This window comes from Pristis pectinata, chromosome 32 (assembly GCF_009764475.1).
Source record: "Pristis pectinata isolate sPriPec2 chromosome 32, sPriPec2.1.pri, whole genome shotgun sequence".
Taxonomy (NCBI): Eukaryota; Metazoa; Chordata; class Chondrichthyes; order Rhinopristiformes; family Pristidae; genus Pristis; species Pristis pectinata.
The window spans coordinates 12205037-12232079 of record NC_067436.1 but is presented as its reverse complement, the minus strand read 5'-3'; the positions used below and the strand labels follow the sequence as shown (position 1 = coordinate 12232079).

Below are 27043 nucleotides of genomic sequence, written 5' to 3'. Positions count from 1 at the left end.
AAACTAAATCTCTTCTGCCTGCACATGATCTATATCCCTGCGTTCTCTGCATGTTCATGTGTCTATCTAAAAGCCTCTTAAACACCACTGTTGTATCTGCTTCCACCATTACCCCTGGCAGCCCCTTCCAGGCACCCATCACTCTCTGTGTAAAAAAAACTTGCCCCGCACGTCTCCCGTAAACTTTCCCCTTCTCACCTTAAATGCATGTCCTCTCGTATTTGACATTTCTACCCTGGGAGAAAGATTCTGACTGTCTGTCCTATCTGTGCCTCTCATAAGTTTATAAACTTCTATCCGGTCTTCTCGCAGACCGTGAAAGCAACTCAACGCTGCTTCCTTCTGGGGGTAGTTTACTTCATCCACTGAGCCAGGAGTTCAATCCAGTGGAATATCTTCCCTTAGTATGATTCTTTCACAGGATGAGGACATTGCTGTTATAGCCAGCACTTACAGCCCATGCCTGATCTTTTGCTAACCTTCCTTTCAGTGGAGAATTAACAGATGACCACATTGGTAGATGAAAATAATATTTAAAAAAACTGCAGATACTGGAAATTTGAAACAAAAGTAGAAAATGCTGGAAAAACTCAGCAGGTCAGTCAACATCTGTGGAAAGAGAAACAGTCAATGTTTTAGGTCTGTGATCCTTTATCAGAACTGGGAAAGAGAGAGCTGAAAGATAGTTTTCAGCAGGATAGATGGTGGGGGAGGGATATGTAGAACAAAGGGAATGTTCTGTGATAGGATGAGTCAAAATGTCATCCTTGGAATAGAACAGTGAAAGAAAATTAATAAAGATCATACAATCCCCATTAAGCCATCTCGACATCCTGCTACAGACAACTGTCTTTGTTCTACACATCCCTCCTCCACCTTCTCCTGAAAACTAGCTTCTGTAGAACATCGAACGTAGAACACTACAGCACAGTACAGGCCTTCGGCCCACAATGTTGTGCCGACATTTTATCCTGCTCTAAGATCTATCTAACCCTTCTCTCCCACATAGCTCCCTATTTTTCTATCACTCGTGTGTCTATCTAAGTTTCTCTTATATGTCCCTAATGTATCTGCCCCCACAACCTCTGCAGGCAGTGCATTCCACACACCCACCACTCTCTGTGTAAAAAAACTTACCCCTGACATCCCCCTTATATCTTCCTCCAATCACCTTAAAATTATGTCCCCTCATGTCCATCTCTCTCTTTCCCCATTCTGATGAAGGGTCCCACACTAGAGACTTTGACTATTTGTCTTTCCACAGATGCCGCCTGACCTGCTGAGTTTTTCCAACATTTTCTGCCTTTGACCACGTTGGTGGGTCTGGAGTCACACACAGGCCAGACTGGGGAAGGATGGCATATTTCCTTTCCTAAAGAACATTAATGAACCAAATGGATTTTTGTAATCAGTAGTTTCACAGTCACCATAATGATTCCAGCTTTTCATTCCAGATTTAATCAAACTAACTTTCCTCTGGTGATGTTGAATTCACATCTCCTGATCATCAGTCTAGCTTCTGTGGTTTACCCACAGTGTTCTTCCTTCTTTTTGGCCTGGACCAATCAGATGCACCAGAAAATTGCTACTTTTAGTTCTGTTACCTCATTGGTGGATGAATACTAAATCCAAACAACAGTCAAACAGTCAACAACACAAAATGCATGAGTCGGAGGCTGAGGGGAGACCTGACAGAGGTTTTTAAAATTATGAGATGCACAGTCAGAATCTGTTCTGCAGGGTAGAAATGTCAAACACCAGAGGACATGTTTTTAAGGTTAGAGAGGGGGGAAGTTTAAAGGTAACGTGAGGGGCAAGTTTTTTAGGCAGGTAGTGCAAGCAGGCAGTTTGGTGGAGTTTAAGAGGCTTTTAGATAGACATGAATATGAAGGGAATGGTGCGATATGGATGATACACGGGAAGAGAACATTTAGTATAAATTGGCATCAAGATCGGTACAACATCGTGAGCCAAAAGGCCTGTCCAGTGCTGTACTGTTCTATGTTCTATCTCATATAAATGGGATTTGTTAGTGCAGATGCTGGGATCATGTTCCTCTGCCTGGTGTCCAAACCAGGGCTCCCAATCTCAAAATAAGGGGTGAACTATTCGAGACAAAAATGGGAAGAAATCTCTTCAGCCAGAGGGTAGTTAAGCTTTAGAATTCTCTGGCCAAGAAGGCTGTGAAGAATCAGTCAATGAATTTAGTCAAGGCAGAGGTTAATAGATTTTTAGATATTAAGGGAACCAGGAGATATGGGGTTAGTTCAGGAAAGTGGTGCTGAGGTATAAGATCAGCCATGATCTTACTGAATGGTAGAGCAGACTCAATGAGCTGAATGGCCTGCTCTACTATTTCTTTTCCCCTTATATTGGGCATTTAATTGAGACATAGCTGGAAATAGAGTTGAGGTAAAGCATTGACCCTGATATTAACTGGCAGACCAGATTTCAGTAACCATGAGGTTTACTCCAGTGCTGTACTGTTCAATGTGATATGTTCTAACTAATGCAGCAGGGAATTAAACATTATATAAAGGATTCCAAGATGAGATGGGATAGTCATTATTCCACTTCATGGCTTGCACAATATTGTTATTGGGTAGCCTGCTCACATACCATAGAACTCATTCTGAATTCATCCCATTGATTTCCATATGGGATGAATTCAAAGTAAGAGGGTGATTCATTCCTCTACATTATTGATCGTGTCTGATTCAACCACCCTATAAAGGGTAATTGTGGTCAATTAAGAAGTCTTGCTCTAACTGTTATCTTCCAGCAAAAATAGCTGGCTGGTAAATATTTGATGTAATCCAATAATAAGGACTGTTTACACACAGGAACAACCACTTGTGCTGTCAGAAAAAAATTGACGCTTAAATTACTGATTGTCTTCATCAAAAAGTAAGTGTAATTAAAGAAATAAAAATGAAAGACTTTGATTTCAACGGCACATATCAAAACATCCCAAAGGGCTTTACAGCCAATGAAGTACTTTGTAACTGTAGATGTTCAAAATGTAGGAATTGCAGTACAGAAAGTTCCTATGAATAGAAAAGATAATGACCAGATAGTCTGATTTCTTGACACTGGTTGAGAGATAAGTATTGGCAAGGATACTGGGAAGAGTTCACTGTTCTTTCGAACTGCACCAGGGGATCTTCTGCATCCAACAAAGAGGCCAGATAATAAAAGTAGAAAATGCTGGAAACACCTGTGGAAAGAGAAGCAGTTAACCTCTCGAGTCCAGGACCCTTCATCAGGTAGATCATTCTTTTAACGTCCCAGTGTTTAACAGTGCAGCTCCCTCGCAGCCCTAGACTGAGGTGTCAGACAGGATTTCTGTGCTCATGTTGCTGAAAGTACGACCTCCTGGCTCTGAGAAGGTGTCACACAGTTGCAGCAGATGTGCACTTGCTTCAAAGACCATTGTCATTGTTATACAGCACGAAAACAGGCCCTTTGGCCAATCGAGTCCGTGCCAACCAGCCACCCATTTTTGACACTCATCCCATTCTATTCTCCCCACATTCTCATTAAACACCCACCCCCAGATTCTACCACTCACCTACACACTTGGGGGCAATTTACAGTCGCCAATTAGTCTACAAACATACATGTCTTTGGGATGCAGGAGGAAGCCAGAGCACCTGAGGGAAACCTATGTGGTCACAGAGAGAGCATGCAAACTCCACACAGGCAGCATCTGAGATCAGGATAGAACCCAGGTCACTGGAGCTGTGAGGTGACAGCTCTATTAGCTGTTCCTTGATGCTAGGATGTCCACCACTGAGCCATTGCTATGGAGTTCTACTCCTTTCCCAAACACCAAATGAGTGGTTGGTTGTGAAACCTAATCAGTGAGTGGTTACTGAGCCTTCAACCATTAGGTACATCCAGGAGGGTGGACCTTATTGAAACCTACTGAATACTGAAAGGCCTGGATAGAGTAGATGTGGAGAGGGTGTTTCTGTTAGTGGGGAGTCTAGGATCTAAGGGCACAGCCTCAGTATAAAGGGGAGTCCCTTGAAAACTGAGATGAGGAAAAATTTCTTCAACCAGAGGGTGGAGAATCTGGAATTTGTTGCCACAGAGGGCAGTGGAGGCCAAGTCATTTAAGGTGGAGATTGGTCAATTCTTTATTGATAAGGGTTACAGGGAGAAGGCAGAGAATGGGGTTGAAAAACAATCAGCCATGATTGAATGGCAGAGCAGACTCAATGGGCTGAATGGCCTAATTCTGCTCCAATATCTTATGATCTTCTGGAGAACCTCAAGGCATCAGATGCTCACAGAGGCTCTATGTAAGCATCAGTAGGATCAGGACACATTACAGACTCTATCCTACCTACCCTATCTACCCTATCTACCTGTCTACCTGTCCACCCTATCAGCCTCCTCCTGATCATCCGTGGAATGGAGCTGCCTAAGAAGGCATCAAACAACACTTCAGTGAACTTCAGTGAACTTGCACCGGCCTTATTTTCCAGAATGGATCTCTAACGAGGATCAGAGTCCTGGGCTGATCTTATTTCTGTCCCTTGCTCGGCGGTGAGGCTGTTGCATTGTGACCACTTTATCCCATAGCTAGTGCTGCCCTGCCTGTTTTAGCCTAGATCGTGTTGTCTAGAAATTGGACGATGCGTAAACCACACATAAAAAAGGCTCCATTGATGCTGCCTGACTTGCTGAGTTCCTCCAGCGCCTTCGTGTGTTGCTCCATGAAACGTTTTGTGTTTGTTTGCCCCCAATAGCTATTGGAATCCCACCTATCGGGAAACTGGACCAGGCAATTCCTGTCATGCTTCACCGTAAACAGAGCCCCCTCATAAGCCTGTTTCCCTACTGTTGGTGATAAATGTGATATGCAGCTCGTTTTAATTATTTAATGACAGAATTGGATCACAGGTTGAGTTATAATATTTTTCTAAAGAACACACAATAAAGCAAGGAGTATATCATACTGATAGGAGTGAACAACAGGTGATTTAAAGTGACCCCTATCATTGTAGTTTTTGTGTAAGATGCATAGCCCTGCAATTTTTAATACAAATGGATCCATTCCAGCAGACTTCTGACAGTCTGTGAACTTGACCTGGAGACCACAGACCCCACAATCACCGCACTAGATGCTGCCACTGATTATGGGGGTTTGGGTCCACTTGCACCCATAGGTCTTGATCAGGTCTGGGGTGATCTCCCCCCAGGAGACCTGTTATCCCCTCCATCCCCATTTTCCCACTTCCCCTGCTCTTTGCTGTGATTTTCAACCCCTGCCTCCCTTTTGCCCTCATTTCCATGGCAGTCACAGTTTGCCACAAAGAGATGTCCCTGGCCAACCTTCTTCCCCCTTGATCAGCGCACAAGTGCTTGACAGCTACATCTATGAAGTATTCAGGTCAAGGGGAGGAGATCATGATAATAATTCCTTCAAGCAAGAACTACCAATTTCACAATTATTTTCGTGACTCCCAATTTGACCTTAGTTTTGTTCACAGTTAGTGCGCTGACACTCCAATTTACAGGCAAATGTGTTCAGTGCTCCCAGTTCATTCATTGATCAGGGAAGGTCGTGGTATTTCATGTGCATCAAACTCCAGCCTTGTCCAGCATCAGCCCAGCAAGGGGGTGACTATCATTACATTGCCTCACAGCTCCAGTGACCCGGGTTCGATCCTGATCTCCGGTTGTGTCTGTGTGGAACGTAACACAGAACATAGGACAGTACAGCACAGGAACAGGCCCTTCAGCCCACGATGTCTGTGCCAAACACGATGCCAAGTTAGACTAAATTTCTTCTGCCTGCACATGATCCATGTCTCTCCCATTTCCTCATGTGTCTATCTAAAAGTCTCTTACACACCTCCATCGTATCTGCTTCCACCACTACCCCGGCAGTCCGTTCCTGACACTTGCCAATCTCACAAAAAAGTTGCCCCGCACATCTCCTCAAACTTTCCCCCCTCACCATAAATACACACCCTCTCCCCGGGAAAAAGATTCTGACTATCTCTGCCTCTCATCATTTTTCAAACTTCTGTCAGGTCTCCCCTCAGCTTCCGACGCTCCAGAGAAAACAACCCAAGTTTGTCCAACCTCTCCTTATAGCTAATACCCTCTAATCCAGGCAGAATCCTGGTAAACCTCTTCTGTATCCTTTACACAACCACCGCATCCTTCCCGTAAAGGGGAGAACAGAATTGCACACAATACTCCAAGTGTAGCCTAACCAAAGTTTTATATAGCTGCAACATGACTTCCTTAGTCTTATACTCAGTGCATCGACCAATGAAGGCAAGCATGCTATACACCTTCTTCATCACCCTATCTAGTTGTGTGGCTGCTTTCAGGGAGTTTGTCTGTTCTTCCTTTTACCTCATGGGTTTCCCTCAGATATCCTGGTTTCCTCCTACATCCCAAGTTGGGTTGCTAGGTTACCTGTAAATTAGCCATAGTATAGGTGGGTGGCAGGAGGGCCTAGAAGAGTTGATCAGCCTGTGAGAGGGAACATGTTATCGAGATGTAAGTGGGGGAATTAGATGGATGGAAGTGGTCTGAGAGCCAGCATAGACTTGATGGGCCAAGTGGCCTCCATCTCAAACATAAGAAAATATGATATCAGAAAAATATGAGAGATTTTTTTAATAAAAATGCTAATTACAGGGATTCTTGTAAACTGCCATGTACGACAGACAGGACAGAATCTGCTTCTTTGTAAATAACTCCACAATGTGGACTTAAACGTTGTTCCTATCATGCACCCATTCTAATTATTTCATCTTCAGACAACTACAAATATAAGTTGCCCATCTTTTGATTTTAGTTACATGAATACGTTTTGACAGAACAAAATCCTTTTTTGCTGGTACTTGACATTAGCTGCTGATATTGAATCCAGAGTGACCAACCTAGAACATCCAAAGCAACTTAGCAGCTAACCATGTTGTTACCCCAAAACATAATAATGGGGGCAATAATCTGTGATCTTACCATGAAGTTGAGCCCATTTAATTAGAGTCCAGAATGGCTCTGATATTTAACCAACACAACAGACTCTGAACACATTTATTGGATTTGTGTGTCATTTGTGAAGATGTTTTGCCAGATGTGGGTATCACAGGTTAGGTCATCATTTGCTCCCCATCCCTAACTGCCAGTCAACAGTGCCATTTCTGAAAGGGGCAGGAGACTTCAGATGCCAGAATCTGGAGCAACAAACAATCTCGACCCTCTGAGTTCCTCCAGCAGGGTGTTTGTTGTCCTGAGATTCAGTCGCATTGGTGTGGGTCTGGAATCACATCTCTGACAGATGGAAGAAGCAGCGGATTTCTGAATCTGAAGGGCATCAGTGAACATTTATCCAGTGGAACCAAATGGCTATAGATGAGCACAGCCAGTGAGTGATCCCCATGCTGGTGAACAAGGAATTACTTATGAAGACAGGGATTAGAAGGAGTAGGACACTTGGCCCCTCAAAGCTACTCCACCATTTCATGCGATCTGATTATAATCCCAACTCCATATTCCTGTCCACCCCAATAACCTTTCAACTCACTGCTTATCAAAAAGATTTCTACCTCTGCCTCAAAGATATTCAAAAGTGGTGGCCTTTGAGGAACAAGAGTTCCAAAGTTTTGTGATCCACTGAAACCAAACAAAATCACCTCATCTGTGTCTTAAATGGGTGACTCCTTATCTTGGAACATGGAAGGTGTTTTAATTATATTTCTTCAAACAGCTGCAATCTCTCAGGAAGTAAGGTGAACAGGTTATTATATTACAATCTTTTTTTCTTGCAAAGAAATAAATGGAAATAAAACGTCCTGAATTCACCACGGGTCATTTAATTTTGAAACAGAGATGAGCAAGAATTTTTATTCATAAAATGGTTCTTAACTAGATAATTGTGCCCCCAAGCCTTACAAAAACAAAGCAACACAGTAAGCCATTCAGCTCCTCAAATTGGGTCTTACTCAATTGATCAGATATTTTTCATGCCCATTCCTAAGCCAATGTATTAATACTTTCAATTGATTCTCAATCTCAAGAGTTTTTGGAGAGAACTCCAGATCTCTGCCGTGTGATCTCTGCTTCCTGAAAGCTCTGTTAGTTTTTCCTTCATTTGCTCTTAATCCATAAAGAAAATATGCCATGATTTATGGGGAAAATTAAGGCTTTCATTCCCTTTGGCTCAACTTGGTAAGGGTGTGGAACAGGTAGGTAGGCTAAACCTCTCTCTTGGCACATCCTCACTTTGAGCCCCGTTGGTATTAATCACAAGCACTGACAATCTTGAGTTTCCTAGGTGGTTTTAATCGATAGGCAGATAAGCTAATATTGCCAATAAAATAAAGAATGGACTGCAGTATCAAGTAATACTTTCCTTTTCTCCCCTGTTTAGGTTCTCCAGTTCCATGCACCATCCCCCAGTTCAGAGTACAGCCAGGTAACCTCCCCCACCAGGACTCAGCCAGTGCTATACTTGAATCAGGTGTAAGGGGATGCATATCAACAGTGGGGCCAATACCCTACCATTTTCTTTCCCTCAGTTCCCTCCAGGGAGCTATCTATTGTCTTCGTTGTCCTTGTCCCTGTGGCTAAGATAGCCTTCTAACCTTCAGAGGAACTGCAGGAGGAACTTATGACCTTTCACCATAGTGTTGAATCAATAGCTCCTGTGACTGCCATATAGAACAAAGAGGGCAGGCTGGGGTGGTGTTGGGGAGTAGGAGCAAGTCCTCAATACAGAAACATCTTGAATAACTATCACAGAATCCTTGTGCACATTATCCTGCCTACTGATCATTGAAAGATCATCAATTGAATTGAATGCCTGAGTACAGCTTCAAAAGGTAGCAACATTATGACAACATAATCTGCTTACTAGGCAATGGAAACACACTCTCGGAAAGCCTTGGGCTTTTTAATTGAAGCGGTATTTAGAATAGTTTAGTATTACTATTGAGCAGATGCACAGTGGATATCATTGAATTTTATTTTCTAACAGCACCCTTCCTCAACCTTTAAAGAAAAATAATTAAAAGCAAATATTTTGGACATATTCAATGCCTTAGTGACCAATTAATTGCACCGCTTGGATATGCTGAAAGAATTGGTTAGTTTATGAGATTGATTTTGTTTCTTTTTCACTCTTTTGCAACTTGACAGCAGCTTATCCTGCAGCGTACGCTCCCATTGGTCAGGCATTTCCACAGCAACCCCCTATCATTCCTCAGCAACAAAGAGAAGGTAAGTCACAAGATGCTGGGCTCAATTTTAGTTGAAAGTACCCGTTGCTCTCGCAACAACGTTGTTCAAAGTGGCCAAAAAAAAAATGATTTTCTTCGTTGTATTATTTTAGCCAACAGTTCATTCAAAGGTGCGTCTTTACGGGAAGAATGGCTGTGAACTTGAGTTGAAGCAAAACAGGTCCTGATTTATATGACTTTTATAGGTGGTTAAATCCCAGAAGTAATGGAAATTGAATTTCTATTGACATGGTCTCAATGTGCAGAGCAAAATGCTTCAAGTGATTTTCTTGGATTATGAACACTTATTTTTTAAACATCCACAAGTCAATGTGCCTCATGACATAACAAGCAACTCCACTCATGAAGTGACCATAAGTCACTATTCACGAGTAATCTAATCAGACTCACTTTCATTGTAAAATTCCATTCTTTGATACTATGCTGTAGTCATCAATCAGTTAACCTTAGACAGGAACACTAGGGAATCCTGATGGCTTGTATCCAACACTATTGCACATTGAGTGGATTACTTTCCTAGTTTAAGGGCAACATTGACAGTTCAGATACCAGTTACTTGAAGGCCTATTGTAAGTTCTCTGTCTCTATCTGTCACTTTCTATCTCTGTCTCTAGCTATCTCTCTGTCAAAGAATCATTCTTACCAGCCAATATTTGGGCTAGATCACAAGTTTCAATATCTCGGCCAGTGAAGGTTGAAAGGAGCTGGTAAAAAATGGCGAGGGTTGAGAGATCCCTGATTATGCTTCTTTCCGTAGACAATAGCTTGACAGGGAAGCTAGAGAAATAGGTGCAGGATCCAAGTCCTACCCATCCAGTAATATAGTCTATAAAGGGGTCAAATATATGAGGATATCATCACAGACACATGCTACTTATTGGTGTCCAACTGGGCCATTTCAGATTGAAGTCAAAACGAGATGTCAGCCCTAGTGCCATGTATAACTCATAAAAACCACGTGGTTGTCCAAAAGTGTGAAGCAGAAGCTTGTTTTACCACCTCAGAAGATGCATTAATGAGTTCAGCAAAAACTGGGGGATTCTCAGAAACTGCTTCTTTAGCCTAGATCTGGAGGTCAGAGGCTCAGGGTGTGGGATTGGCCACTTAGAACGAAATAAGGATGAAATTGTCTTGTTCAGATGCTTGTGAATCTTCAGAATTCTGTATTCCAGAGGGCTGCGACTGCTCAGTCCTGGGTTATAATAAAGGCTGAGTTGGTAGATTTTTGGATTAAGGGAAATCGAGGGATATTGGATCTGGAAAGGAAGTGGAGTTTATTTAGAAGTTCACATGTGCAGAATCCAACCGATGATATCTAAGTCATGCCTTGGAAAAGCCAGATCAATCTATGCCATTTTTCTATTTCATGTCAGGTAGCAATTTGCTTGTGAAAAGACAAACGTTTTCAGAAATGTTATGACAATGCACAGAGATGCTTCATCCCAAGCTAAACATCTCTTCTCCTGAGCTTTCTCCCAGCTCCAGTTTTGTTAACCTGCCTTCGAAGGGGACAGAATGGAACCTGCAAAATCTCTTTGTCAATCTCTCTTGTGAATCGACTCTATAGCAAGAGAGTTTACCAATCGTAAAGAACAAAAGAAATAGAAACAGAAGGCCATTTAACCCCTTGTACCTGGTCCACCTTCAATAAGGTCATTGTCAATCTTGTCTCAGCATCACTTTCCTGCACTAACCCCATAACCTTTGATTCTCTTCATATCTAAAATTCCATCAGTCTCTGTCTTGAATATACGCAGCAACTGAGTTTCCATAGCCCTCATGGACAGAGTATTTCAAAGATTTGGTACCATTAGAGTGAAGAATTTTCTTCCTGTCTCTGCACTTAATAAATAACCCCTTGCATTGAGATTGAGACCCTTGGGTTCGAGGCACCACAACCAGGGGAAATATCATCCCTGCATCTACCCTGTGAAGCCTTGTAAGAATTTTGGATGTTTCAATGAGATCACCCCACATTCTTCAAAACTCAAGAGAGTATAGGCCCAGCCAACTTAACCCCCCCCCCCCCCTCCCCAAAGGACAAACATCCCATCTCAGGAATCAACCACCTTCTCCTATCCCCATCACAAATGTATTCTTACTCAAGTAGAGGCCAGAAATGTAGACAGTATTCCAGACACGGTCTTACCAGGCTCTGTATAATTGCAGTAAAACATATTTACTCTTGTACTCATATCCTCTTGCAATAAAGCCTACTGTCTTCCTCATTGCTTGTTAAAACTACACATTGACATTCAGTGATCTGTGACCAGGTCACCCAGGTGTCACTGAACACCAGCACCTTTCGAGCTTTCACCAGTTAAAAAATACCTTGTTTTGCTGTTTTCAACCAAGGTGGATGACTTCACATCTTTCCGCATTATATTCCACCTGCTGTGAAATCACCCATTCACTTACCCTCTCTGTATCCCTCTAAAGTTTGTGTGCACCCTCACACAGCCACTTAGCTTAGTTCCAGCAACGAACTTAAATTACATGTTGTGTTTGCACCATTCATCCAAAAGATTGTTGTAAGATGTGAACAGCAGGGGTCCCAGCACCAATCATTGAGCCACCCCCCAGTCACGACATCCAAAATGGAAAATAACCCATTTATTCTATTCTGATTTCTATCTATTAACCCATCCTCAACCCACACCAGTTAATTGCCCCCAGTACCATGGGGATAATTTTGTTCAATACCTTTTATGTGTGGCATCTTATAGAAAGACTTCTGAAAGTCTAAATCTACCACATCCATTGGTTTACACTTATCTCTTCTGCTAATTACAAACTCACTCACAGTTTTGTCAAACGTGATCTCCCTACTCTGACTCTACTAAGAAGTATATCCATATATTGACACGCCCTGTCCTTTTCTGACAGGCTGGCTATCACTACCCATTTCACTACTCTGCATTATTGTCTTCTTCCTCTTTAATTTTCTAAATTTCTTCTCACCAAAAGAGTCCCCACAGTTTAAAGCCTTATCTACAGCCCTAGGTTTCGATTCACTTGGGCACTAGTCTTAGACTGATCCAAATGAGCTGAACAGCTCACTCTGTCCCCAGTACTGTGCCGGTGCCCCATGAATTGAAGTCCGTTTCTCTCACATTTAACTCTCTGATCTTATGCCAATTTGCCACTCTGCATGTGGCTATAATAGATCAAGAAATTATGACCAATGTGGTACAGTCCACTGTGCAGAACCATAATCTTAAAATAAATCTAATGAGTTACATTTCAAAGTGATTTGAAAGGACATTTTCTTCCCTTTTCTGGATGACCAGACTCAAGGACATCTTTTTCCCCACTGCTATTGGACTTCTAAACCAACCACCTCTTTCACATCCCCTTCGCAGTGGTACTGCCACATTCTCAATCCCTTAATTCTACTTCTTCTGTTATTGTCAGTTTAGCATTTCTTTTTGCACAACTTTAGTTTGCACTACTTTGTACCATCCTGCTGTTTTGTGCTCATCGCTGTATTTGTTGTTGTATTTATCATTACCATTCAAGCAAGGAATTTCATTGCACCAGGGTGCATATGACAATAAACTAATCTGAATCTGAAAAGAATGACCAATTAATTCCTTTTTTGGTTAAAAAATATCTAAATTAACAGTCCCCTTGAATTTTTGCTGACTGCAGGGCCAGAGTTTGTACCATAGCCCTTATTCATGTAAGGGGATTCAGAGATATCTCAACGTGTGCCACCCATTACCAGCTGACTCAAACCTGCGTTGACTTGAGATATTGGAAAATGCCATCTGTAAAGCAACAGGCAGTGATAGAGTGGTCAAAATCTGGATTCATTGATTCAGTGTGTGGGTATCACTGGAAAGATCCAAACTTGCTGTCCTGTGAATCCAAATATCTGCCTAGGTTTACATCCCTTTGTACCATAGGGAAGGTTCAACAACTTTACAAACACCATCTTCATCCTTCCAGATTTCATTTTTAAACCGAATCCAAATTCTAAAGATTTGATGATTAAGAATTAAACTCAAGTTCCCTGCATTACAAATGCAGGTCCCTGGATTACTAGTTCAGAGAGGTAACCATTGCACTACCAGGGACACTGATATCAGTTAATACATGGCTGCCTTATTCTTCCATCTTTTCAACAAGCAACACTTCTTACAATATCAGCAAATCCATCACTTAAGCTATTCAGATCATTTTGCATTGAATAACTTAGTTAATTGGTTTATTATTGTCACTTGTTCCGAGGTACAGTGAAAAACTTTGTTTTGCATGCCATCCATATAGATCATTTCATCACATCAGTTCATCGAGGTAGTACAAGGGAAAAGCAATAACAGAATGCAGAATAAAGTGTTACAGAGAAAGCGAAGGCTGTTATTAAGGTGAAAGGCCATAACGACGTGGATTGTGTTCAGTTCTGGTCGCCTCATTATAGGAAGGATGTGGTAGCCTTAGAGAGGGTGGGGTGCAGAGGAGATTTATCAGGATGTTGCCTGGATTGGAGAGCATGTCTTGTGAGGATAGGTTGAGTGAGCTTGGGCTTTTCTCTTTGGAGAGAAGGAGGATGAGACGTGACTTGATAGAGGTGTGCAAGATGATAAGAGGCAAAGGTCGAGTGGACAGTCAGAGACTTTTTCCCAGGGCGACAATGGCTAACATGAGGGGACATAATTTTAAGGTGATTGGAGGAAAGTATAAGGGTAAGTGTTTTACACAGAGAGTGATGGGTGCATGGAACGCACTTCCTGCAGAGGTTGTGGGGGCAGATACATTAGGGACATTTAAGAGACTCTTAGATAGACACATGAATGATATAAAATGGAGAGCTATGTGGGAGGGAAGGGTTAAATGGATCTTAGAGCAGGATAAAATGTCGGTACAACATTGTGGGCCGAAGGGCCTGTATTGTGCTGTAGTGTTCTATGTTCTATGTTCTATGTCAAGAGTCCATTTTATTGTACAAGAGGTCCATTCAATAGTCTTATAACAGTGGGATAGAAGCTGTCCTTCTACCTGGTGGTATATGCTTTCAGGCTTTTGTATCTTCTGCCCAATGGGAGGGGGGAGAAGAGAGAATGTCTGGGAGGGGTCTTTGATTATGTTGGCTGCTTTACTGAGGTAACAAGAAGTGTAGACAGAGTCCATGGAGGGGAAGTTGATTTTCAATTTGTGCTGAGCCTTGCCCACAACTCTGCAGTTCCTTGCAGTCTCGGGCAGATCAGTTACCATACCAATCTGTGATGCATCCGAACAGGATGCTTTCTATGGTGCATCTATAAAAATTGGTGAGGGTCAACACTGAATGTTGGAATCTCATGGTCCAGGTTATTTTGCATCGTATATTGGAATCTCACATTTCTGGCCCTTAATTACTGAAGCCTCATAGATAACCTGCACAATCAACATCAATTAAGGGGACCTAGAACAAGATGTACTTTGTGTATACATGTTATAATAGAATGGCTGCTCCAGAGACACACTGCAAACACACAGGAATGGGGTACTCTCATTTATTATGAACTTGTATTGCACACTGCCAAAGTACATGCACATTGGTAGTCACCATGCCATTCATTTATCTGCATGCAATAATGTCGAATTCAGTGTGGCCAAGCCATAGAAGGCAATGGACCTAATATGGATAAATGGGATTAGTGTGGATAGGTGCAACTGTCGGTGCGGATGTGGTACTGTTTGAATCTATGATTCTATGATTGTCTTGGCACACAAATGCTATATATATCTGACACTGTTATCTGTTTTCCTTCAGGACCAGAAGGGTGCAATCTGTTCATCTACCATCTGCCGCAGGAGTTTGGGGATGCTGAGCTTATGCAGATGTTCATGCCTTTTGGCAATGTCATCTCTGCCAAAGTCTTTGTTGACCGTGCCACAAACCAAAGTAAATGCTTTGGTGAGTGAAATTCCTTATTCACTTGGGGAAATTGGGGTTTGGGGCTTTTATTGCATTTGACTTGCTGGGCAGAAATAAGTGATGCGTGGCATTAATAGAACGGAGAATTTTTTAGAAGCAATATCTGTTCTTCAAGTGACATATATACCAGTACATTGAAGGACTTGCATTGAATGCTTATAAAAAAACAATATGTTAGATAACAGAAGGTGGAGTTTCATAAAGGAGCAATCTCCCCAAGCAAGCTCCTCTAAACCAAGTATAATTGTGATTTATTTTAAAATTAATGTCCATTCGTGTGCTATCGCCAGAGGAACTGACTGGGAAACATTGCTCAGCCTGACAAAGTGAGGAAATTGCAGTGACTTTATTGCATGTGTTCAGCTTGTGTTGCCATGAATTAGTATCATATGCAATCCCCAAATATCGGCAGTAATTGGCATCAGAAGACGGCTGACTAGAAAAGAGGTTCAAATGTTGTTGATAAAGTCAGGGCAAAAAAAATCTGAAGGTATATAAGACAAGAAACAGGCTGAGGAGTGACCGGAGAGCTCTTTATATTATACAAAGTTCTGTAAGGGTTTGGATAGAGAGGGGTCGAAATTCACCTGCTGTTGTAAGTGCTACAGAGTGTAGTAACTCACCCACATGAATTCCACTTTGAAAACTGTTTCAGTGGAACTGATTTGTCCTAAGTTCAATGAGCATACAGTGCACTTGTCACACACATCAGACGCCAAGGTTCTACCCACTGAGTTTGTACTTGTGGAGAAGAGTGTGAATGCAGGCCATCAGGGAAAGATGGTCACCAAAAAAATCCAACTCAGAAGAAACTTTTTCGTCCAATGAGTGGTGAGAGTGCGGAATTCACTGCCTTAGGAAGGGTGCACATGAATAGTAATAATGCATTAACGTGGAGGCTGGATAAGCACATGTGGAAGAAGGAACGAGAGCAGCAACCTATAAAAATACACAGCACACTAGCAGTCCCAGCTATGAGGCTGGTGACAGTCCCTAGGAGACCCCAGAACAGTTCCAGCTCATGAAAAAGTGTGGCCTGTGATATCAGCAGGCATTTATAGAGTGGGGCTGGGCATCTATTTTACCAGCTGTGAACTCATGGGGATTTTATTGAGGAAGGTTGGGAACGGTGGACTAAAGGTTTCCACTGATAATTAAATGAAGGATATGAAGGGCCTCAACTGGAGCACCACTACAAACCCAGTCAGATTTCCAGCACTGGCAGTATTTTACTTTTGTAGGAAAGAAGGTAGTTTTATTTCCCACAAAGTAAACATGTCATGTGAATTGGGCTATTTAGGCTTTGGCTTTAGAGTTAGGTGGTGCTTGGATAGGAAGACAACTTCAGTAAGAATGGTTGCTCCTGTGACTCTGTGTGTGTGTGTGTGTGTGCGTGCGTGCGTGCGTGCGTGCGTGCGTGCGTGTTGCAGCCATCATAATCTAATAAATTGCATTAGACCACACTCAGATGTCTATTGCAGTGATATGGGATATATGAGCAGATCCTTGTCTAGAAATGTATCCCTGCTTAGTAATGCTGAATGTCCTATATTGTTGTACCAGTTTACTGTAACCCACTTCCAAAGTTCACTCTATTGACTCCAGTGGAATGAATTCCAGAGGCAGAATACAATGCTCCACGGCACATATAGCACCACTGACCACAACTGAACTTCTAGACCCTTGAACCTCCCATTCTCCAATGTTCTGAATTCCTTTTAATTTGCACTTTTGTCTTTTGAAATGACAACTATTATTTTCTTGCTACACCATCAACTGCAACATAATATAAGGAGTAATTCTACAAATCTCTGCTGGAATAGACTCTCCATGTGAAAATGGAATGGAATCATGGATCTGTCCATAATCCTGTTCTCTAGTCTGCCTCCTTGTTGGAATTGAGATGCAAGAGAGATGGAGACAAGTGTTGAGCTGATGACACAACCTTGCTTGACACCAGTCTGCACTGAGACAGGATCTGTTGGCTGGTCAGTTAAGATGACGGCTTGCATGCCATCATGTAGCAGATTTAAGATTGAGATTAATTTCAGCTGAATTTGAGAAGAGTCCTCCACAATGTCTCTCAATGGATGGAGTCAAGCACTTTTTGATGTGAGCAGAGGCCATGTTTTGTGGTTGATGCTGCTTGCTACAGTTCCGTTGGAGTTGAAGTCATGTTCACTGTGCCTCCCGATGGACAGAACTTGCACTGTGATTTGGGGAGCACTCTTTGTTTACTGGAAGGAGATGGTTGAGGAGGACCCTGGTCAGATTCTTCTGTCGTTGCAATCAGATTTATCTCCTGGTCACAGTTACGGGGTCTCTGAGGGACTCTGGCACAACTTCTTCTTCCCAGACATGGCAATGAGGTGGTGAATTTGTGGCTGAAGTTCCTGCCCACCAAGTTTCGGAGCTTCAGTAAAGATACATTCTGCTCCCGAGACCTTGTTGTTTCTCAGTTGGCACGTGGCATTTTATCAGACAGTGGTAGCAGTGAGGCTGATCCACAGCACTTACTGAGGGATGGAGTCAAAGGTCCTCGCATCAAGTGCAGAGTCAAAGTTGAGGGATTCTTTGAAGTGTTCCTTCCAGCATATGCTGACCATCTCTCTGCTGGTTTTCCCTTCTTGCCTCTTGTTCTATTTGGGCTGTAACCCAAAGAAGAGCAATTTTTGCTTGAAACTTTCAACATTAATTATCTTGCAGTAATATCTCTGTTTTTGCCAGTGCTTTGGGTGCAGTTGATGGAGCTTACGGGAATAGACCAAACCTGCAGGACAAATGGGAACCTTCATTGTCTCCTCTCCAGAACCAGGGTCACCTCAACTTCAGTCATTGAACTGCAATATGCAAACAATGCTTGCATACATGCTTATTCGGAGGCCAGGTTCAAACCATCATCAACTCATTCACTGAAGCATATGGTGTTTCTCTTAACATCTGCAAAATAATGGACCTCTTTCAATCTGGCCTTGCTGTTCTGGTAATAAAAATCCACGATGAAGCAGATGAAACATTCTAAGCGGCAAAGATAGGGTGAATGGGGACAGTCTTTTTCCCAGGGTTGGGATATCAAGAACTAGAAGGCATAGGTTGAAGGTGAGAGGGGAAAGATTTAATAGGAACCTGAGGGGCAACTCTTTCACCCAGAGACTGGTCAGTTTATTGAGTGAACTGCCAGGGGAAGTGGTTGAGGCAGGTACGTGAACAACAACATTGGACAGGAAAGGTTTAGAGGGATATGGGGCAAACACAGGCAAATGGGACTAATTTAGACTAATCTCGGTCAGCATGGACCAGTTGGGCCGAAGGGCCTGTTTCTGTGCTGTATGACTCAATGACTCTATAACACATTCCATATCTTGGGAATCATCTCTCAATAAAGGTTGACAGTGTTGATGAAGTCCATCATGAGTGCACCAGCACAGCCTTTGATTGACTGAGGAAAAGAGTGCTTGAAAATTAAGACTTCAAACCCAGCTCATGGACTATCAGGTAGCAGTGATCCCTTATCCCCTACATGGTTCTAAGACATGGACTACCAACTCTGGAGAGATATCATCAGTACCACTACTGCAAAACCGTCAAAAGTCACTGGCAGGACAAGCACACCAACATCAATGTTCTATCCAAGCCAACATCCTCAGAAACAAGGCTCCAGTTACAGTCAGTTGGCTCCAAAGGATAGAACACATCGTTTACATGCCTGACACTAGACTTCTGAAGTGGATACTCTATCTGGAGCTCCCTCAAAGGGTTAAGCGGTCGACAGAGGACGAGATTCAAGGATGTTCTCAAAGTCTTTCTGGAAATGTGCAACCTTCCCCTTGACTCTTGGGAATCTCTGGCCTATAACTCGTAAAAATGGAGCAATCATGATGACATTGAGAGCACTGAGTCCATTCTCAGGAGTGTACAAAAGCCCAGCGTAAATGACAGAAAGTGCACACCGCCTCCCAAACCATCCAACTGCCTGGAGTCCTTTGTCAGAGTCTGGAGGTCCCACATTGAACTCATCAGTCTCCTCAGAACTCCTAGATCCCATGTGACTGCCAAAAAGAAAGAGATCCACCATTCACCATTTTGATCGTGTCCCTGTCACCGACCAGATGGAATCTGAATAGTAAATGGTAAAATTGAATACATCAACATATTTAACTCCTCTTCATTATCAAATGAACCTTAATGAAACAAAAATTAATACATTTTAAATTGAGTCAATTTCATCATTTTGTAATTATCACTTACATTTTTTACCTTTAAAATGAGGCAGGAGTTGTGAAAGGTGATTAAGTGCAGCAAGGCGTATGAGTGGGACTTGTCTGTCACCTGTGTTAGTTATGAATGGCTAATTTCACAAATAATAAACTGTAATGCAGTAAACTATTTACCATTTGGCCAGTTGAGAACAGAGACAGAACTGAATTTGTCAGTTTAGTGTTCAGGAATGCGACAGTGTGAAATTATGGGTGGCGTATCAAGTTTGTGAATGATATCCTGTACTCTTTGACTTTTGGTGATAGAATCATAGAGTTATACAGCACTGAGACAGTCCCTTCAGCCCAACTTGTTCATGCCAACCAAGGTGCCTTTCCGAGCTAGTCACATTTGCCTGCATGTGGGGGTAAAGCTCATTTTCTCTCTGACTTCCCTCTACTCTTCAGTAACTTACTCGGATCATAGTATCCGAACCTGATCAATGAGGCAGTTTCTTCATTTGCTCAGGCAGTAGCTTGGGATCGAGGATGACTCGCTTTTACTCCGCTTTTGTGGGTTCTGAGGTGAATGAGGCTTGATGGGCTATCACCAGGGATGGGCATCAAAGTCCAACATAGTTCTGTCCAGACCGGTACACTTCTCAACCAGGGCATCTCATCAGCCAGTTCAATGTGATTGTAAAATTAATTGCTAAACGTTCCAGGGGTGACATGAAGAAAAATTTTATTGTGTAGTGAGTAGCTATGAGCAGTTATGGGTAGCACTGCCTAAAATGTAATAGATGCAAGTTCAGCTGTGGTTTTCAAAAGTGGATTGGATAAATATTTGAAAGGATAAAACTAACTGCAGGTCTAAAGAACAGGAGTGGGGAAATGGAACTGACTGGATTTCTCTTTGAAGAGCAGGCATAGACTCAATGGGCCAAATGGCCATCTGTTCTGTAATTATTCAGTAGCTTTCATTGTCAGTGAACTAAAGACACTTTCTGAAACTGAAGGGAAATAAAGTATAGTCACTGGTAAATCCATGTGGAAATTCAGAGAACTACTCAAAGTCAAAATCAAATTTCTTATCATATGCACAGGTGCAATGAAAAATTTACTTGCAGCAGCATCACAGGTACAATGCGTCAGATACACAACATTCACAAGAGAAACATAAATTAAACATCTTATACAAAATTATACAAGAAAGAACACATTTAGAACCAAAAAAAGTCAGTTGGAGTGCAAAGTGGTCATAGTGTTACTATACTGAGGTAGTGATTAGGGTTGTGCAGGTTGGTTCAAGAATTGAATGGTTGAAGAGAAGTAGCTGTTCTTGAACCTGATGGTGTGGGACTTCAGGCTTCTGTACCTCCTGCCTGATGGAGACTGCGAGAAGATGGCATGGCCCGGATGGTGGGGATCTTTGATGATAGATGTTGCCTTCTAGATACTACCGATGGTGGGGAGTGATGTGCCTGTGATGTATTGGGTTGAGTCCAATATTCTCTGCTGCTTCTTACATTCCTGTGCATTCGAATCGCCGTACTAGACCATGATGCAACCAGTCAGGATAACAGTCTTCCTGTTATTCCTGTAATGTTAACAATAAGTAACAAGACTGTGTGGGCTATAAGATGAAAAGTGACTGAAAGAAGTGGTGTAAATGTGCAAAAGACAACAGAGCCCCACCTTCCCTTGTCGTGTGTTTCTATGCTAATTGTTGTTTGTATTGATGTTAGAATTCTGAACTCAGACTGACATTGTCCTCATTAAGCCGAGCAGCAACAGTAATTGTTAATTTATCCATAAATGCATACACAGGACTTCTCAGTAAGTGGTGGTAATTAATCACCACGGCAAAGGCAGATGTGCCTCTGCACAAATGGGACAAATTTCCTGAAAGCTTTAACCCCTGCCCTCTGAGTAAAAGTTTTATAAAACTGTTGTGAAGAAGTAGATATTACAATGAGGCACAGTGTTACCTGATATACGATGCTTACCTTATCTGTATTATAACTTAAACCTCTTTACAATATATGATCAATGGTGCCACAAGTTTGCATTGCTGGAAAGCAATGACATGGCAATGGGCTTTATTTTAACGGGCAGGCACGGTAGTGTAGGGGTTAGTGTAACGCTCTTACAGAGTCAGTGACCCAGGTTCAATTCCGGCCGCTGTCTGTAAGGAGTTTGTATGTTCTCCCCATGACTGCGTGGGTTTCCTCCGGGTGCTCCGGTTACTCCCACATTCCAAAGACGTACGGGTTAGGAAGTTGTGGGCATGCTATGTTGGCGCCAGAAGCATGGTGGCACTAGTGGGCTGCCCCCAGAACATTTTACGCAAAGATGCATTTCACTGTGTGTTTCGATGTACATGTGACAAATAAAAAAATCTTATAAGTGTTCACGCAATGTATTGCAATTTTACAGTCCAATCTCCTAATGCAGTTGTCAGGTGGCTCAACAAATACCACGGTCTCCTGAGCACTGTTGCTCTATGTAATGGAATATCAATTGCAAATTCTCATCAATCAGCATTAAGCATTTGGCGAGGGGGCAGGACAGAGATGCACCTATCAGGTTAGTCAGAGTAAGCACAATGAGTGCTGTCGACAGTATAGCACAGGATTGGAAAAATTCAGTGCACAACACAGGCACAGCTCAACTTGACACCATAGTTCGTAGAAAAATGTTTCAATTGGTAAATCCTTAAATATTTGTAGTACACAATTTTTGAAAAATACAACAATCCAATGTGATAATTTTAGGTGTTAGACGAGCAACACATTTTTATCTCAGATACCCTGGGTTTGAAACCAGCATCAATGACTGAGATCAGTACTGTTTCTTTTCCCATTGTCTTGGAAGGTTGCACCTGAACTTAACTTCGACATTCACCTCAAACCTCAATGAGTAAAGGGTCACAGAACTTGCCATCAGTAGGGCACCTGGCATGTTGAGTTTTAAAGATACCAAGACACCATGAGCAGAGAGTTCATCCTGAGAAGAGCTCTTCCTGTGATAACACTTCCACCAAAAGTGCCTGCTACTTTTTGTGGAATCATGCTGTGCTTGTTAGTCATTCTCTGTGAAGCAGTTTGAATCCTTGTCTGCTGGACATTTTCTGAATAGAAATGTTCTTGTTCGATAATCTTAAAGACTGCTAACCAGCAATAGTGGAATATCTGTTGCAGTTGACTTTACCTTCCTGATGTTGAGGAACATTTGCAGAACACAGTTAGACATAGATATGGGCTGTCAGAAATTCGGGGCTTCAGTCTCACAATGCTAACGGCCTTCTGTTCACTTGGCTGGACTGGGTATCTCGAGACCATAATGAATAGACTTAGCTTGAGTTGACTGGGCCAAAATGAGTAGAGTTGGCTTGGTTTGGTTGAGTTTCCTTGGACTCTTAACTGTTAGAATTCAGATCCACTTGAGGAGCAACATCTCACTAGTTACTCTTTATAAATTATCCTATATTATTCTTCATTGACTTTAACTCAAAGAAGAAATGATCAGCTTGTGCAGTGTCATTCCACACCATCCTCCAGTTAAAATTCCCACTCTGGAATCTTGAGCTTGAGACCCGTACTGTTAGTTGAGGGTAGTATGGAAAGATATGCTGTGTTATCAGAGGGGAAATGTTAAACTGATTGGGTGTGGAATACTTTCTGCTTGCTGGCTTTGCTCGGAGATGCCATCATGAAAACAGTGCCACCAAAAACAGATGAGCTGTCTATATGTTTCACTGCTTTGTTGTGGGATCCCACTGTGCACATCTAAGTCAATTCATTCTATGGCAGATTATTCTGTCTTCACCTTAATGAATGCCAACAGCAAGAAGGTTAATTCAGGGCTGATGATGTGGAAGTTACTTGGTGTTGCCAGTAACTGGTGTGTGCTCAAGGGGCTGTCCATCAGCGCCCAACTAGAAATGTCAAATACTAGAGGACATGCAATTAAGGTGATAGGGGGAAAGTTTAAGGGAGATGTGCGGGGCAAGTTTTTTACACAGAGGTTGGTAGGTGCCTGGAACGGGTAGTGGTGGAAGCAGATACGATAGTGGTGTTTAAGAAGCTTTTAGATAGACACATGAATATGCCGGGAATGGAGGGATATGGATCACGTGCAGGAAGAAGAGATTTAGTTTAACTTGGCATTGTGTTCGGCACAGACATTGTGGGCCGAAGGGCCTGTTCCTGTGCTGTACTGTTCAATGTTCAATATAACTAAACCAACTCATTAGTTATTAATCCAAGTCCTAACTGGGTAAAACAACTTGTAAGAAGTGTTAATGACTGGTGACCTGACCAGTTAGAGATAAACATATAAACATTTTTTCCAGCAAATAATCAGTTTGAGGCCATTAAGCATCAACTCCAAGCCGATGACAATGATGTTTTTGGAGAATGGTAACACCGGGGCACCATTCTGATCAGGAAATTTGCTGTTAATCCCTGTCATGTGGCCCGAGGATTCATGCTTAACAATTGGCAATGGGATAACTAGAGGAACAGGAGGGAGTCTTTGTTCTAAGAAGACTTGCATCTTCAGCAAAGGAGGGTGTGGGAAAACAATACTCTCAGTATGTAAATGGCAGTGTGTGGCTCATTTTGAAATGTGTCCAAACTAGGCTTTGTAAAAGAATTATAACTATTAGGACAGATTTGTCAGTGTTGTTGTGACAGTATGTTTTTTTCAAGGGCACTTATGTGTACTTCCACTTTCAGAACATTGCGTGCATTTCCTCTTTAAGACTGTGTATAGTTCTGAGCATGCCCAGTATCTTGGGTGTGGCAATCTTAAAAAGAAGCCTATAGTTTTTTTCACTGCACTTTCCAGTGAGTCTGTATGATCGGCTTGTTGCAGGTTTTATAAATGAAGTTCCTTGCATATAAGGAGTATGCATGAAAATGTAATGGAGGCGATCAGTGCACCTACAACTATGGTATCTTTACCTGAATCATTAATACGTGCCTTTGGGACTTCTCCCACCCTGATTCCAATGACTGGTGGAAATCTCATTAGGAGCGTCCAGGCTCAAATTCAGCCAAAGTTACTCTGAGGAAGCAGCATTCCCAAGGGTGTTTACTGCTAGGAGTCTTCCCAATGATAGTTGTAGGATTTTAGCAACAGAAATATGTATAATAGTCTTCCTGTGTGTCAGCAGGAGAGCATATTGCTTTAGTTCTGTAATGCAGTAATACAGAGACATCTTATTGTGATTGGCATCAAGCGAATGTCAGAAACTTCAATCCAGCATCCCCATACATTAGGGTTAGGGCCAGAGTGCCAGTTTGTGGGCAGGTTACCTGAGATTAATTTCAGGTAATTACCCCATTACCCAAGATTATTAGCCCAGGTTAGGCCTGGAAGTACATCACAATATAACTTCTATTCCATGATGAAGATAGCTTTGATAAAGATATGAATCATCAGAATACAGGAACTGGTCCACATTATTTAGTAACCTCCCCAACCACCCATATATGTTATGCTGTTCACCAACTGATATGTTACTTGACTTCTGAAATCTGTCATTGGCCCATATGGTTTACTAACTTTGGTTAATAAATGTCTATCAATCGCAGATTTAAAGTTCACTATTGACCTTGCCTCAATTGTATTTGTGGAAGAATATTCCTAGTTTTTTACAAAAGCAGTGACACTGAAAGTTTGAAATTAAAGCAGAGGAAACTGGAAACACTCAGCAGGTCAGGCAGCATCTGTGGGGAGAGAAGCAGAGTTGACGTTTCAGATTGATGATGTTGATTCCAAGCCCCATTTGAACTGTTGCACATTTCCATGTTTCCACCAGATTATCTTTGTGGAAGTGTTTTCTAATTTCACTCCTTCAACTCCTGGCCACATTTTATTTTAGATTATTCTTCATGGTCCTAAACCAGCAGCAAGATTCCTTCAAAATGCCCTGTAAGTTCTCCTTAAAACCTCGACAAAAGCAACCCTTAATCTTTTAAGTCTTGGGCAAAACCGCACTGGTTTCCGCATTTGCTCCACATAACGTAAACCCACCCTACACTCAGTTCAAGAACAGTACATTCTTCTCTGACCATCCATGCAAAACCCAGAATGTACTGAAAGTGCACGGGATGATGAAGTTAGCACTGAAAGCAAAGTAATGATTGGCTCTTTGGATGGGACCATTTTATGAAGATTTTCCCAGAGGTCGGTGCATTTGAAGTTGACTGCAAAGTGACCTTGATGAGCATCTAACAACGCATCTCAGAAGCAGAGTTAGGAGAAGATAAAACCACTAGTTGAGGCCATCTGGAAGCAAAAGTGCTGATGCCCCTTTAAGCTTACCCCAAACAATTTTGATGAATAATTTGGAAAAAAAACAACTTGCACTTTGAGAGCTGATATTGAGATGCAGCTCAAAGGGTAACATTACCATGTCTGCTACCCATAGCTGCATTGTGACTTGGTCTTGTGTGATTTAATCTATAAACGCCAGCCAAGGGGACTGATAATTCATGCAGCTAAGTACAGAGAGTCTCTGACTAGTTAAAATGAGCTGTCAGTCACCCTGTTAGATATCTCCATCTCACTCAGCTCTGAATTTTCAGTAGCTTTGACCGCAAAATGATGGCAATGCTTTATTCACGGGGTCAGGTCATGGAAAATGTCACTTGCCATTTCATGTCTGAAATATGCATACAGTCCTGAATTAATTCCCTGGGTGCATAAACTTAGTTTGTCTGTCAGCTGTCGGAGAACGGCAGTGTATTCCATTTTGTCCTTGAGCACCTGGACTTCTCTGAATCAAACCTCATTTGCGCCGGTGTTTGGAACCGCTGCAGCGGCACCCCACATTAGGTCACTCAGCATCTATAGAGAGAGGAGCAGAGTTAATGTTCAGGTCGAAGTCCCTCCAGCAGAACTGGGAAACAAGAAGAAAACAAGTTAGTATTAAAGCTGCAGAAAGGGTAGAGGAGGTAGGGATAGGGTGAAGGGAATAGCTCTGATAGGGTAAGACCAGTGTGGTCATGGGCATAGCTATTGATGGAGTCTCCTCCCATTAATCTCCTCTGTGTTTTCTTCGCATTTTAGAATCATACCGCCATGGAGCACAGAAACAGGCCCTTTGGACAATGGAGTCTGTGTTGCCCATCAAACATCCATTTACACTAATCTTGCACTAATCCCATTGTATTTTCCCCACATTTCCATCAACTCTCCCCAGTTTCTACAACTCACTTCAACATCTTTCTTTTTTCTATCTCAGTCATCTTACCTTCTCACTAGCTGAAGTTCCCTCACTAATTTATCTCTTTTTCATGCCAAAATTTTAACCCTGTCTCTCTTTTTCCCCATTTACCTCTGTAATTTGTATCTACACATATCTCTCTAAACACCTCTTTCCCACTCTGACCATCTTGTAACATGTAAGGTAAAATAATATTGCCCTACTCAATTACCAGCGGATGATATTCACATTGTTCTTTGTGGGATCTTTCTGTGTGCAAGTACATTGCTGAAGCATAGGAGAGTGAGGGGTGATCTTATAGAGGTGTATAAAATTAAGAGGGACATAGATAGGGTGAATGCACACAGTCTTTTTCCCAGGGTTGGAGAACCAAGAACTGGAGGACATAGGTTTAAGGTGAGAGGGGAAGGAT

At 42.2% G+C, this 27043-nt stretch overlaps 1 protein-coding gene across 6 annotated transcripts in view; it reads left to right on the top strand.

The window, feature by feature from the left end:
• celf6 (CUGBP Elav-like family member 6) overlaps window positions 1-27043 on the top strand; it is an 830275-nt gene that overhangs the window by 737676 nt on the left and 65556 nt on the right. For 5 of the 6 annotated variants that reach the window (XM_052042321.1, XM_052042318.1, XM_052042317.1 and 2 more), the window contains exons 10-11: window positions 9172-9252; window positions 15031-15174. In XM_052042321.1, the coding sequence (XP_051898281.1) occupies window positions 9172-9252; window positions 15031-15174 (225 nt within the window). The remainder of the gene's footprint in view (window positions 1-9171; window positions 9253-15030; window positions 15175-27043) is intronic. The other variant, XM_052042316.1, reaches the window with a different exon arrangement.